We start from the raw sequence: 16,825 nt of genomic DNA, 5'->3' as shown, positions 1-16,825 counted from the left end.
GTTGCCATTCCTGAGGACTCAGATGTTATTCCTCTGTACCCTGTAAATTCACTGCCATATCCCACCCTTCAAACCGAAACACAGCCATGCAAACACAACTGCTTTACGGTTGAAACACGAATGGGACAGAGGTACCGAAGCAAACGACTTTTGTACAGAGTCTCCCTCTGGATTGTTAACGATTTAATAGTATATAAACGTATTATATCGTAGCGTCGGCCCCAGCATAGAATGGACCACCCCTTCCTTTCCCGTGGGTGTCGTAAGAGGTAAAGGAGCTTATAGTGGAGGGATGGGCAGCAGCGTCGCTCTTAAAACATCTGTAAAAGCCTAACTGCGGTTGCCAATCCGCCTGCCAAGTGTGGCAACTACTGGCGAAACTTCTCTTATGGGGAAGGCTTATGTTTAGCTGTTTAGTTAACGGCTGATGTAATAAATCTGTACTATATAAGCTGGAGAGGGATGTAAGTTATTTTTTATCTACATATTTGTAGTTATGTATGTACGCTTGCAAGCGGTATCGAACCCTTAAGTCTTAGGAGAGATTTTGCCTCACTCTGCGTGTTCTACCGCTTGTACAACGGATTGTGCTCAGAGGAATTATTCAATATGATGCCTACGGTCACTTTCTATCATCGTACGGCTCGCCATTGACAGGGAGTTCACCCTCATACCCTACAGCCTAAATGGTTACAAACAACGCGGTTTCAGAGATGTTTCCTCCCACGAACACTCAGTTTATGGAATGAGCTCCCTGCCGAGGTTTTTCCAAGAGACTACAGCATGGGGCTCTTCAAAAGGGGGGTAAAGAGGTTTCTTCGGTCGGCAACGCGCGCGTAATACCTCTGGTATTTCAGGCGTTTATAGGTTATAGGCGGTAACTGCTTACCATCAGGTGGGCCGTATGTTTGTTTGCCACCTTAGTGGTATAAAAATATAATAAAACATTTTATATATATATATATATATATATATATATATATATATATAAAAAGTTTATTTATTTATTTTACGCAATCGAATCATGTCATGAACAGAACGGAGTCTTGCAGTGATTGTGGAAATACTCGTATCATACTTTCAATATGTGCATATTGACTATCAAGATCATTACAGATAATGATACGCTATCATTGCAACGCTTGATGATTAGATTAGATTGATATTGATTATTGGAAATGAGAACATACGGACGGTTGTTTGAGAAAGTTTGCAAGAAAACTCATCAATTACTATCGATATTTTGTGATAGTTTTTTTTTATGGATGATAATGGAATGGTAACCTCGCTTGTGTAGTATACGCTGGCGGGACACTAGTGAGGGATGATAGGCGAGGATGAAAATAGGTCAGTTGGCCCGTTGTGATTATTTCATCACAAATTCTTGCTCTTTCTCCTATTCCATTAACTGTTTTGCTACCTTCATTAATTTATTTTATTGTATTTATATACCTCCATAGAGTTTCCAAGTAGTAAAACTATTACTCAAAAATCCAAAAATAGTATCCAAATTTTAAACCCTTTTACCTTGTTATGAAACATTTCTTTAAGAATTTAAATTCTTCTAAATTTTACGAATAGATTTTTTTGCAAAAAATTACAAAAAAAAAATAACTAAAATATACTCAATCTCATAGTTTAAGTAGTTAGTGTTTTCATTAAAAAAATTAACAAACTGTCCTTCTTCTCCAAAGAAAACGTTGCAAAATTTTAAATAAAAAATACCTTATAGGTAGTAAAAAAAAGAATGGCAAATAATTGGTACAGAACTCGCGATAATAATGGTGGACATTAATGAATTAAATGCACCAATTGTCTTCGAAGGTTTGCCAGAAATGTCGTCAGAGCGTGGACGACAAGCTGTGACGTCAGTGGAATTTACCTACTTGCTTTTTTTTTTCACGGAATATACCCACTGCATACTAAGAATTGGATAAGTGTGTATAGTTCACAGAAATACATTTTAAGCCTTAAAATTAGTGTACTTAAGATTATTTTTCAAGGAATCTGAACATTTAAAAAAGTTGGGGTAGCCATTAACCAATTCTGGGTAAGGCATGGTCCAACCGGTCCCCTTTTATATACACGTATATCTATACCTATAATAAATCTGTAGAGAGGTCAATTCTGTACATGAAATATATTTCCAAAATAACTATCAGGGGGTGATTAGTGATCGATACTGATGCCAAAAATGTACTCAGTAAAATTTTTGTCCGTCTGTATGTTCGTTATAGAAACAAAAACTACTCGACGGATTTTAACGAAACTTGGTACAATTATTCTTCATACTCCTGGGCAAGTTATAGTATACTTTTCATCACGCTACGATCAATAGGAGCAGAGCAGTGAAGGGAAATGTTAAAAATGTCCACCCGTGCGACGCCGGGACGGGCCTCTAGTCTAAAATAAGAATGTGCACATAACACAAAGAGTGGGGCACTTAATTATAATATTTATGGCTAGGGGGGAAAGGGTTTGTTAGTAATACGGACTACCAGTCCCATTGCTGGCAATATACTCTGTCAGGTCGACCTCCACATGGAAACCATCGTGTTGAATTCCAGGCGTATCAATCACGATGGGCTAACTGATCTACCTTTTCATTTTCATCATTCCTCACCGGTGACCCGCCAGCGTATACCGTATATTATAAAAATACTTATGGCTAAGGGTCCCCGATGGTTCGGAAACTAGTCAAGCTTTCTCGATTAAAATAAAAGTAAGTCAATCCGGTAGTCATTACATTAAAATAAATTTAAAATAATTATTATTTGTCTGTATCTATCTATGGTGATGGTGGTGGTAACAAACGGATGGCCGGTTTTAATGCGGTTTTTTATTTGCAAATTAAACTTAAACTTTAACGTATTAGGTTTTATTTGTGACATTCTAATTGAACTTATTTGATAAAAATCTGTCCATTATGTAGATATTTTTAAAACTTTCGTTTACAATATATACTTAATACTTTAAAATGTAAAAGTGAGTGTTTTTGTTTATCACTTCTTAGGGTCTTAACGGCTTAACCATTATATTTGATATACAAGCACTATACGGCACTGATAAGGACATAGACAATTTTTTATCTGTCAGTGAACATATCCAGGTCACGCGGTCGTAGTTGCTGGTAAAAGCTAGTGTTATTAAAAAAAAAGATGGAAATCAATACGCTAATTACAAAGATAATCAATGATTACACATTTGTGTCAGACAGACAGATAATAGTATAATAGTACACTGATAAGTCAAGGATTAAATGCTAAAATATATTTTTACCTAATTTTTTTGCCGTATCTAAGGTTAAACCTTAGATTATGTAGATAGAGTGTCTCCATAGTAATGCTTCGAGAAAAACGTGTCAACTTTTCCATACAATTTTGCGTGATAAATAGTTACCGAGTGTTTCCTTTATTTATTTTGTCTTATAAATTCTGCATTTTTTTAATGTCTGAATACTGATTCAAATTTTTTTCTTTTTAAAGTCTTTTCTTATACAATTTAGAATGACAAACAAGCTGACCGTCCACCTGATGGAAAAAGGTAACCGTCGCCTATAGACATGAGGAGTACCATGGACATAACAGAGTATACTGTTTCGCCCATGATACCCCCCATGCGTTGCCATTCCTGAGGACTCAGGTGTTATTCCTCTGTACCCAGTAAATTCACACCATATCCTACCCTTCAAACCGAAACACAGCCATGCAAACACAACTGCTTTACGGTTGAAACACGAATGGGACAGAGGTACCCGAGCGATCGACTTTTGTACAAAGTCTCCCTCTGGTTTAACATATGTTTTAAGAGGGACGCTGCTGCCCATCCCTCTACCACATGCTCCCTTACTCGCCTCTTACGACATCCACGAGAAAGGAAGAGGTGGTCCATTCTATGCCGCGACCTACACAGTGAGAATTTGTATCTAGTTTTAAGATTATTAAAATCGCTGACCATAGTTGTTCAGAGGAACTCAAATATATAGATTTCGAACCGGTACCATGCCTACTAAATATACGTACGGGTCAATGTACGACCCGTTCGTTGCTTACCTTTGATAATACACAAACATTTTTAGTCAAACCACATATCTATCACTTACAGGTAAGTATTGAATACGATTTAAAATGCTTTTGAAAAATATTTTTTTTTAATTTTTTTTTTATACCACAAAGATGTCAAACAAGCATACAGGCCGTCTGAAAAGTAAAAGGTCCGATAAACGGTCACTGTAGTCTATGGACGCCTGCAACACTAGCGGGGTCACGTGCACGTTGCCACCCCTGAAGAAGCCTTAATACACCCTTTTTGAAGAATTAAAAAAATAAAATTCTAAAATTAATAAACGTGAATACTAAATTTCATAGTCATTGGTCAAGTCATTAATGTGTTATTAGATAACAGAAAAAAAAAACACACATGTTTATAATAATATACACGTGTAAAATCAATAAACTTTGTTTTGACTCTTATCGCCATCTACCGGCTCTATTTTTAAATACTTCATTTCTTATAAGGACAATCTCTCTAGTTAAAGCAGATAATGCATTTATAAAATATAACGTGAACAATGATCGTTAAATTAAATTTTTCAATCGACTTCAAAAAAGGACCTCAACCTCATAACCCTGTTAATTATAAATCGATTTGGAAAATTCGGAAACGGAAAATTCTTCTTCCGTCTGAACGGATATATTTTAGGTCCGATAGAGTTTTATTAAAATTGGTTCTATAGTTTTGTTTTTAAATCAAAATAGAACTTTTTTTTTTATAATTGAAGTCGTTTTTTTTTGTGTATTTTTTTCGGGGTATAACACCTGAGTTTTCAAGAATGGCAACGCATGCGGAGTATTATGTGCGATACAGTGTACTCTGTTATATCCATGGTACTGCTCGTGTCTATAGGCGACGGTTACCACTTTCCATCAGGTGGGCCATCAGCTTGTTTGCCATTCTAAGTTGCATGAAAAACATAAATTATGTATAGGTACTGAAGATTATGGCTGGAAGAGATCTCTTTTGGAGATAAGCCCACCCTTGCTAACAAGTTGTTAAACTAATCGCTGTATCTATTGTTCAAGTGCAATAAAGAATAATATTTATATATATTTGCAAGAAAAATTGATGAAAAAGACTAGTATCTATATATAGGTGTCTATGTATTCTATTTTATGTATGTGAAGACAAAAAAAACATATAACCGATTTTAAATTAGTCTTTCAGGAACACAACTGTGGAAACTGCGTGGGAGTTTTATTTATTTATTATTTATTTAACTCTTTATTGCACTATAAATAAAAATATACAATGACAAGTGAATAATTCAAATGAAATACAGTAACATAAATACAGATTGAAATATACAATAAAGGTATTGACAACCTTTTTTTTAAAGGAGAACAGATAGAAAAGGGCAGGTGGCGCAAGAGTGAATTAATTTTAGTGTTATTTATAAACAAAATGTTTCTTTTTTTTATAAATAACATCTATTGCTCTTATTAGGAGCCCTTATATTAATTTTTTTTTTTAAATATCTCTCGCGTACAATCATCGTTAGCTTATAATTTTATAACATGTATTTTTAAATATTTATTTATTTTAATAATTTAATTTTCAAATTACTTCTGCCTAAAAGTGATAAGGAAATAAACTACTGAAGTGCACAAAATTTATCTTTTATAAATGAATAGGTACATGTGGGTTTATTATTTACAACCAGCCAGTATTAATGTATTGAAATGTGAAGGCACTGTTCAGTAATATTAAAAAAAAAAAGTATTATATCTATTACTTACATTTCGGTTGTCTTGCCACTTGACCTTTTCTCCGCCTCTCAAATAATCGATTGATAATGGCATCTTTCTTTTGATTAAAATCAAGATCATCGCTGAATTTGTTATTCAAACCCTCGCATTCAGCCAAATTCGCTTCAATTGCGGATGTATCGATGTCACTTGATTTTAATCTATTATTTGATATATCACAGAGTTCCCGATCTGTAATATTCACTGACGAGTAACGGCGGGTTGTCACTCGATTCCAAATTTGAACAAGTTCCTTCATTTTTTTATTTTTTTTTTCTACCAATAAAGTGAGGCACACAACACTACTGATGGTCCACGTCAAATAAACGTGCAACTTTTACGTAACACTTATATTAACTGAGTTAGTTTATTAGTTTTTAATTGCACTCATTTAATATCAATTCTGTTTACGCACACTTTATGTTGTTGGCTCCTAATTATATTTCAATATTGAAGTTAACCGAATCAACAGTACTTCAGTAACATTGGTTAGTCAATTAGACCAGTACAGTAAAATATTTACTCAATTAATATACTTATTTATAAAACAAAAATGAGTCACAGTATTACAGACTACATTACAAAAATATAAACGATAGAGAAAGAAAACAGAACGCCCAATGTTAGAAAAAAAAAGTAACAAAGAACTGTCAATTGATATGCAAAAAGCGCGCGAACAGTCCTTTAAAAATTTTAAATTATCGTTCCAAATAGTTTTTAATGAAAACTTTTCCGGCACAGGTATGCACAGCACACTTCGTTATAAGTAAATAATAATTTAATGACGTATGCCCTCCTATGACCGCACGCACCGACAACTTAACAATCAAATGAGATTTAACCACTGATTTCTTGTGTTTATATAAATTTCGCAAGATCGCGCGCACCGGCTCGCTGCAGCGGGTAAAGGCACATACGTCAATTTATTGCATCCGTGACCGCTAACCCGTAATGGATATTCTAAATAGAATTTTTACCTTGGAAAATACTTTTTCTTTATTGAAAGGCAAAGGGCTTTCGTTATAAAAGTCGTTTTTTTTAGCTTTGAAGAGATTTTGATTGCAATAATATCTTCTTTAACTAGAAACTGTTATCTGTGAAAATGTCTTTATGTTTAATTAAACAGTCATATTTATTTATATAAGTAGTGAATTTTTCTAATCTGATTAAAATTATAAATATGAAAGTAAGATTGTTTTATTAGTTTCTTTCAGCTTAAACAATCATTGTGAAAAAGTTAATACATATAAATTTTGATGTGGAAAGGACATAGTTAATTTTTATTTCGGTCATGTAATATATAGTACTCAGAATGGAAGAAGTTACACGGTCATAACTATTATTCAGTATATTATACTTAAAAATAATGGAATTCGTTCTTGCTCCAATTATTTTATGTACGTTATAGTTATATCTATAAAACTTTTATTCAAATGTAATCGTGCTCCTTCACACTCTTGCTTTAAGGAGTCAAAAAATAAATAAAATATTAGCGAAATTGACCTAAAACTAATAATTCTTTCTGCCTAGTCATGAAATATTTTAATAAATATTCTTGCTGTATCATAATATAGTTATTTTATTTTGTTTTAAATTGTTTTATTATTATTAATATATTTATTATTCAATTAAAAAAACACGGCAGTCGACTTTGTGATATGTGACCGTATATTTTTTAATGCACGAGCGATAGAATTCTAACGCTCACTTACTTAATAAAAAAATGTATAAACTTATTGTACCTACATACGCATTAATAAATAGCTTTTGTTGTGCAAGTTTCATTGTGTTAGTGAATAAATGTTTGTCAACTCGAAGTTAGTTCAGAGTTTCAAATGTAAAAGAAATGTTTTAAAGTCTCTATCAATTGCGAAAAGAATTGGCAAAATCGGTTTACAATTGCCAACTTAATCGCGTAATAGTCACAAAAGTGTTTAAACGAATTAAGACGCTGTTTTGAAAGTTGCTAAAAATAGATTATAGGGGATTTAATTAGACCTACAGATATCTTAAACCGCGGGATATCGTTAAGGTAACATATAGGATCTATGAAATGATGGTATAAGGCAGGGGGCTTAACAGCTTAGATTATCCCATATGCGAAAAATAAGGAAAATGAGGACCTTGGGGGTGTCATAATTTTTTTTATAATATATGGGGAGACCACGTATATTTTTGAGTGTGATTTATCTATGAGACTTTATTGAATTAAATTTATTTGAAATATTAACGTATTAATTTGCTTTTTTTGCTTGATTTTCACTGAAATATGAGGAGAAAGAAAAGTTAGTATGAAATTTTTGTTAAGATTTTGAGACTATGTCAAATTCCTTCTTTCCCTTATATATTAAGGTTTCTTCAGAGTAGGCAACGCGCGTGTCACACCTCTAATGTTGCAGGCGTCTATAGGCTACAGTATCCGTTTACCATCAGACGGGCTGTATGCTTGTTTGCCACGTTTGTGATATAAAAAAAAAAACCGTGATAGGTACTGACGGTAATTCTTTTTTCAATCGATAATCTTTACTCCAGTTTTGCCCCCGTAATTTTGTCACGATCAAAGTTGTGTTTTTACGTAGCAATTTTTTTTTTATGTAATCAAAATTTGTACTTGGAATTTGTAATTGAAAAATTTAAACATATATAAATGTTACATTTAATCACACTGTAGATTCCTATGTAAACTGTAAATTCGGACATATGTATATAGTATAAAAAGAATATGGCTTAAATATGCGCTTGTGGTTTATTTAATGGTTCAGGTCACGGTAGTCGTGTTGCCATTATGAGGACATTCGAGAAACTTTTTGTTATTATAATATGTAGAAGGTCCTGACTCAGTGTTGCCAATGAGAGTGTGGGCATGTTACTACATTTACGAGTATATTTATGCATAATTATTTTATTTATTTATTTATACTTTTGCACACATTAGAGAATGTCTACAGGGCAGACTTAATGCCTGATGGTATTCTCTACCAGTCAACCGTTACACTAGGGGGGGGGGGGAGGAATGGTATTGTTAGTAAGGCGGACTATCAGTCTCATTGCTAGCAATATACCCCATCAAGTCGGCCTCTACGTGGTCCCCTCTGGAAACTATCGTGCTGAATTCTAGGTGTATTCATCACGATGGGCTAACTGACCTGCCTTTTCATTCTCACCAATCATCCCTCATTGGTGCTCCGCCAGCATATACAGTTAGCGCAGGCGGTGTTACCATTCCACTATCATCTATTGAAAAAAAATACCGTTACGCTAAAGAGAAAGAGAGTAAATGGCGATGCATTAATTTAACAAAACAATTTGAAAGTTTACTCGTAATAAATATTTTGGAAAATAACAACATTAATACATTTTAAGATAAATGAAAATATAGAATAATACATTCACAAAAATTATACATACATAAAACATATACAATACAATACATATATAAATAATTATACACAATACATATTAATATAATATTTATATAAGTCAAGATTGATTATATTATATACAGATTGAAATTCTTCATTGTTGTTTTAATTTTTTTGTTTGTTTTACATCAATTATAAATAAATCGTGTTAATGTTTTTTTTATGCAACTTAGAATGGCAAACAAGCTGACGGCCCACCTGATTGAAAGTTGTAACCGTCGCCTATAGACACGAGCAGTATCATGGACATAACAGAGTAAACTGTTTCGCCCATGAAACCTCTTATGCGTTGCTATTCCTGAGGACTCAGGTTATTCCTCTGTACCTTGTAAATTCACTGCCATATCCCACCCCACAAACCGAAACATATCCATGCAAACACAACTGCTTCATGGTACAATCACGAATGTGACAGAGGTACCCAAGCAAACGACTTTTGTACAAAGTCTCCCTCTGGTAAAAAAATTTGCTAATATACCAAGTTGTTCTGTCGTATTTGTGTTTCGTCGTATTTTTTTTCTGGATAGGGATACCCTTATCACTTAGCGTTATGCAATGTACTATTCGAATACCTACCAAATATATATAAAAAAGTCATAAAAAATGGTCGTATCGTTTCGAGAGGAGAAGACAAGGTCGACCACAAACACGACATTATATATAAGAATCTAACTGGACGATGTCGGGGGGAAAGGGATTGTAAGTAATGCGATCTCACAGGCCCATTACTAGCAATATACCCTATCAGGTCGACCTCCACGCGGTTCCCCCTGGAAAGCATAGTGGTTAAGTTTTGAAAATTCATCACGATGGGTAAACTGACTTGCTTCATTCTCACCTATCATCTCTCATTAGGTCCCGTTAGCGAATACCGATAGCGCAGGCGGAGTTCATCTCCATATTTCAGCCGTTAACTGTCCACTGCTGGACTCAAACTTTCCCCATAAGAGGAATTTTGCCAGTAGTTGCCACTTTTGGCATGCGCATTGGTAACCGCAGTTAGGCTTTTAGTGATGTTTTAAAAGGGACGCTGCTGCCCATCCCTCCACCATAAACTCTCTTAGTCGCCTCTTACGACACACAGAGGAAAGGATGGGGTGGGCTATTCCATGTCGCGGCCACACGGCAGGCGGAGTTACTATTCCATTATCATCCATTAAAAAAAAAAAAAAACTAGACGACGTCTATACATGGAAGATATTAAAAAAATATGCAAGGGGTTTTTAAATCTAATTCAATTTATTCTATAACAATATGATAGGATTTTTAGACTGACTCACCAGAGGGAGATTTTGTACAAAAGTCGTTTGCTTGGGTACCTCTGTCCCATTCGTATTTCAACCGTGAAGCAGTTGTGTTTGCATGGCTGTGTTTCGTTTTGAAGGGTGGGATATGGCGTGAATTTACAGGGTACAGAGGAATAACACCCAAGTCCTCAGGAATGGCAACGCATGGGAGTATTATTGGCGAATCAATATACTTTTTTATGTCCACGATACTGCTCATGTCTATAGGCGACGGTTACATTCTATCAGGTGGGCCGTCAGCTTGTTTACCTTTCTAAGTTGCATAAAGAAAACCTATACAAGTGCAAAATCACAAACATGCAACAATCTTACATATTAATAATGTCACATTTTATTAGGAGTAATAGAATTCAAAACAGTAATTTTTAGAAATTTTGTCTGTCTGTCTATATATTTGTTTTAGCATCACACAAAAACTACTGCACCGGATTGGATGCAGTTTTCACAGTTGTATCTCTGAAGATATAACTTAAAATCTAGTGTATTTATTTCATTGGTTTGAAGAAGATGTCTTTTTTTTATTTGTTTACGATGCGTTTAATTCACAATTCTCTCTGCCTATCTCGTTAGCGACCTAGCATGAAGATAGAACAGATAAAACGTGTCCCAATAACCACTATACGCGATGCCGGTCGCTCGATATCATCTTACAAATAATCACGTAGTTATGTTTAGTTTATTTAATCATAATAATTTTATATTATTACGATTTTATGTAACTTCGGAGAATTACTTAATATATATATATATAGATAAAAGTTGAATAAATATTGTGCAATTTTGCGCTCAAGTTCATGGTTTAAATTACTTTTTTATTATCTTAGTATTTTTTTTTTTTGTGTTTTGTGTTACTGAAAATGGAGTGTGACCGATTGAATGAAAATGGAGATTTTTTATACCACTGAGGTGGCAAACAAACATACGGCCCACCTGATGGTAAGCGGTTACCGTAGCCTATGAACGCCTGCAATACCAGAGGCATTACGCGCGCGTTGCCGACCCAAAAGAAACCTCTTTACACCCCTTTTGAAGAACCCCATGCTGTAGTCTCTTGGGAAAACTTCGGCAGGGATCGACATCCCAGGAGGGATATCGTACTTTTTGAAATATCAAATATCAGAAAATAGTCTTTTATTCAAGACAAGACAGAGTGGTAACTCTGACCATCCTATCGGTATATCAATTAAGTCGAGTTAGCCTATAGTGATGAATTCACTAGGAATTAACCACGATAGTTCCCAATGGAAACCGTGTGAACGTTTCGTCGTCTACTTGGGTACTTTTGTCTCATTCGTGTTTCTGACGTGAAACAATTGTGTTTGCATGGCTGTGTTTCGATTTGAAGGGTAGATATGGCGTGAATTTACAGGGTACGGAGGAATAACAGCCGAGTCCTCAGGAATGGCAACGCATGGGGGTATCATGGGCGAAGCAGTATACTCTGTTATGCTCATGTCTATAGGCGACGGTTACCACTTATATATATAGCAAATTACAGGGTACAGAGGCATATCACCTTAGTCCTTAGGAATGGCAACACATTAAGGGTATCATGGGCGACACAGTTTATTTTGTTATGTCCATAGTACTGTTTATATCTACGGCTTAGGCGACGGTTACTACTTTACATCATTTCGGCTGGCTTGCGGTTCTAAATTGTATAAAAAAGGTCGACCTGATAGTGATATTGTTGGGAATGGGATCTTATATGGGATGCTAGTCCCCATTACTGACAATCCATTTATGATTATATGAAATAAATATTTTGCCCCGTAAAAACTTTGATCGTGACAAATTTAATATGGGACCAATATGGGGGTAAACTGTAAAATAATCATTAAAATCGTTTACAAAACGAACATGATAACAAAATAAAACGAACTAAGAATGTCTTCCCTTTGGATATTTAAAAACATCACCAAACCACGCTTGGCAGGTTTGGTTTGGTGATGTTTTAAAAGGAAGCTGCTGCCCATCCCTCGACCATAAATTCTCTTAGTCATCTCTTACAATATCTACAAAATAAAAATGGGTCAATGTTTTTATGTTCATTATTTATATGTATAGTTAAATTTTTTGAAAAATGCAACAGCTGGTTTTCTTGTCCGTTCTTGGCTGAAATTGCGTTCCGAATAGGCGGTGCTAAAATCGAAGTTTACTTGTATAAAAATATTTCTTGCTTTCAATGAATTAGATTGATCTAAATATGACACCATATACATGATAATGTAATATGACCCTAAACGCTGAGGGGAAAGGGATTGTTAGTAATGGAGACAGAGAATCTCATTACTAGCAATATACCCAACCAGGTCGACCTCCTCGCGGTTCCCTCTGGAAACTATCATGGTTAATTCCTGATGAATTCGTCATGATGGGCTAACTGGCCTGTTTTCATTCTCATGTATCACCCTTCACTGGTGCTCCGCCAGCGTATCCCATTAGCGCAGGCGTAGTTACCGTTACCATACCATTTACACGCATAAAAAAAATATGACCCTATGACGTGTATGTATGACGATGTACTAAATATTCACACACTATTACACGTGACTGATCACATTATATTGGGTCGCGACCCACTGGCTCACTATCACTAGCAATAGTGGGGTCGCGGGGTCGATTCTGGTTGGTACAGTTACCGTCAAAATTTGATTGAAACGAACAGATATGCAAAACGTGTGGACACTGTTCTGGGTCACCGAGAACTAAGGGCGATTAAGGGAACTTACTTGGTCGCAAGATGGGCAATAGCGTTCTTCTTTACGCATCACCAAAGCCTAGATGCGGTTGCCAATTTCAAGAAAAGAGTATATGCCTTTTTAAAAGGCCGGCATCACACCTGCAGTGCCGCTGGTGTTGTGGGTGATCGTGGGCGGCGGTAGTCACTTACCATCAGGTGGGCCGCATGTTCGTTTGCCACCTGTGTTGTAAAAAAAAAACATTTGCTTGCCAAACGTGGCAACTACTGGCAAAACCACCACATTAGGGGGAGGTCTATGTTCAGCAGTGGGCAGTTAATGGCCAATATGGTATAAAATACGAGTTCACGCTTTTTCTGTGATTGTGTGAAATTTCATGAATCAAAATTAAAAAATGACATAAAATTTTGAATAAAAAAAAATTAAAAAATAAAATATGTGTTCTAGAAATTCCTATGAAGAAATTAGACTTTTTATGCTTACCTTACTAAGCTTTGCTAACTCAATTTCGATAAAGAGAAACGTTAGAGAGTCAAGATGTAAATTATAAGACGGATGTCAAGATGGTATAAAATATATATATAAAATATATATATATATATATATATATATATATATATATATATATATATATATAAATATGTATATATATATATATAAAAGGTATAGGTAAGGTATCAGTCGTGTGGTCCCAGCATAGAATGGGCGAACCTTTGCATTTCAGTGTCGTAAGAGACGATTAAGGAAATTAAACTATACTATATAATCGAGAGATGGGCAGCAGCGTCTTTCTTCAAACATCCCTGAAAGCCTAACTGCATTTGTCAACCCGTCTGTTGTTGTGACGAGTTGGTGGGGGGGGGGGGGGGTGTCACTTATAGGGGAGGCTATGTTCAACAGTGGACAAATAACGGCTGGTATGATGATGTAGTATCCATGAAATAACCCATCGTTCCTCGCTGCATGTGTTTTGCATGTTGGAAGTCGCCTTTTACCGAGTATAATATTCTTCTATAATTAATAACTTTTTTTACGAAAAATATCCAGTTTCGTTAAAAGAACACTCGTATAAAATGTTAATAATTTCGAATTCCTTCTATAAACATTAAATAAATTCGTCGGTGACTAATTGATGAGTTAAGACTTTTTTATGTATCAATTTGATATTAAATATAAACGTAAATATTTATTCATTTTATATGGTTACACTAAATAAAATATAAGAGTGTTAATTGCCTAACAAACAGTAAAGGTTCTGTAAAAAAAGTTTAGTAATAAAAAGATTTTAACTCTATTAATAATTGTGATATTAATAGCAATCAAATTACTATTAGGATTAACACGGGATTACAATATGTCAAAAGGAATGTATCCAATTTAATAGACAAAGAACTGCGTAATAGACAAATAAACAAGATGTTTAAAAATATTTTTAAAAACAAGGTTTTTATAACGTAGTTCATCAACATTGAATTTAGTTTGATGTTTATTAGATACCTATATTAAGGGAGTTGAAAAAAATGTGTAATCCGCCATCTTGTGACGGCGGCCATTTTGAAAACATTACAATGTTGAGGTTGCATATTGTTTGGTCAATAAAACTGATAATGTATACAAAATTTTAGCTTTATCGGATGTCAAAATTCAAATTTCTCTTGCAAGATTTGACCTAACGAAATAAAACAAATTAACTATCATATACTGTAAAATCCTTAAAAGTTAGTAAACAAAGTAGAAGTATTAAGTAGTGTAACTAAATATGTTTGTAATCAAAATCACATTTTTAGAAATGACGACAAATCAATAATGACTTGTTAATATTTATTTTACTAATACTCTAAAAAATATAAGATTCTATTATATTTTAAAACACGCAATTAAAAGTACGTTAATGTAATTAGTTAAACATGAATCTTGACACGTACCACTTGAGGAATAATTTTCGATTGTATTGTGAATGAAATAAAGTATATTTTGACTTGGTGCATCGCATTTATTGCTTGCGTTTTGGGTATGACCAACCGGATCAAGGAAGAAACATTACGTTATCATAAAACCGTATTAAACTATATCCTGAGTACTGTCGCAATCAATCGATGACGTCATCATTATCACAAAGTAAGTAGTAATACTACTCCCTGCCCCTCTCTCGTGACTACCTCACCCCTCTTCTCACGCTCTGTAACTCTAATTGTTTATTAAGCGAATTTGTTTCTTTATTTAAAAAAATCATGTCATTTTATTGTTGTGTTACTAGCTTTTTAGTTGCTGCTTTGTACCCGTGAATTCCTTAAGTAGTAAAAACATTGGAATAGACAATTTCTAGATAGTGTATCAAGATGAAACATACACCAGACTATAAGTTCGATCTTTTGGAATACAACTGTGAAAACTGCATCCAATTTGGTGTAGTTTAGTGTAATTTTTGCGTGACGTCGAAACATAAGCCTCTCCCTTTTGGGGTTATGTTAGTAGTTGCCACCCTTGTCAGGCGGATTGGCAACCGCAGTTAGTCTTTGGAGATGTTTTAAGAAGGACGCTGCTGCCCATTCCTCACCCTCCTTTAGTCGCCTCTTACGACACCCCGGGAAAGGAAGGGGTGGCCTATTCTATGTCGACGATTTTCCAAATCTTTTTTGTCTGAAAAAATTAAAAACGGTTTAATAATCTTGTTTATAGATCAAAATAATAGATTTTGCAACAATTAATGTTGTTTTTTTTCTGTTCGACACAATTTTTGTTTATACCACTGAGGTGGCAAACAAGCATACGGCCCACCTAATGGTAAGTGGTTACCGTAGCCTATGAACGCCTGCAATACCAGAGGTATTACGCGTGCGTTGCCGACCCTAAAGAAACCTCTTTACCCGCTTATTGAAGAACCCCATGCTGTAGTCTCTTGGCAAAACCTCTTTCTTATTTGTTTGTTTTTTTTATCTATTTTTTATTCCAAAAACTATATTGGATATAATAAACATAAAACCTGAGAAGTATAGTATCTTAGTCATTGTTTACTCAAGCAAAGTTAGGACGAGCAGCCAGCAATCGATAAGAGGAATTCATTAAATAGATCATGTTTGCACACTCAGCATTTGTAAAGTCATAAAAACAACGTCAACACAAACGTATTTATCCACGGATATGAGTAATACAAATAAAACCACAGAGATGGAAACCCTGCAGGTGTCTCGTTCACTAGAGACAAGTTAGAGCAGGATGGCGGTGTGAGTCATTTTGCAATGTCGACTTAATTTTATTAATAGGGTCGTGGAAATCATTGTAATTTCTAATTGTTCAATGCCTTGACGCTTGTAATATGAATGTAAAATAATCATTATTATATTGTTTATATATCTGTATATACACTGGTAGGTAGGTTTTTTTTTTATACAATTTAGAATGGCAAACAAGCTGACGGCCCACCTGATGGAAAGTGGTAACCGTCGCCTATAGACATGAGCAGTAGCATGAACACAACTGTTTCGCCCATGATACCCCCCATGCGTTGCCATTCCTGAGGACTCAGGTGTTATTCCTCTGTACCCAGTAAATTCACGTAAACCTAATATATAAAATTCTCGTGTCACGGT

General features: G+C 34.8%; 1 protein-coding gene across 2 annotated transcripts in view; it reads right to left on the bottom strand.

Annotated features, from left to right (window-relative positions):
- The window catches only part of LOC113523279 (scavenger receptor class B member 1-like), an 88,383-nt gene that overhangs the window by 53,004 nt on the left and 18,554 nt on the right, over nt 1-16,825 (bottom strand). Inside the window, exon 1 of one of the 2 annotated variants that reach the window (XM_052893018.1) lies at nt 5,796-6,635. The exons of the other annotated variant lie outside the window; for it this stretch is intronic. Within the exon in view, the coding sequence (XP_052748978.1) occupies nt 5,796-6,063 (268 nt within the window). The 5' untranslated portion in view covers nt 6,064-6,635. Of the gene's footprint in view, nt 1-5,795; nt 6,636-16,825 lie in introns of those variants that run through there. 2 annotated transcript variants of the gene reach the window in all.

This window comes from Galleria mellonella, unplaced genomic scaffold (assembly GCF_026898425.1).
Source record: "Galleria mellonella isolate WM207_F2 unplaced genomic scaffold, CSIRO_AGI_GalMel_v1 utg172, whole genome shotgun sequence".
NCBI lineage: Eukaryota > Metazoa > Arthropoda > Insecta > Lepidoptera > Pyralidae > Galleria > Galleria mellonella.
The sequence above is the reverse complement of the archived record's forward strand: the minus strand, read 5'-3'. Positions and strand labels throughout refer to the sequence as shown.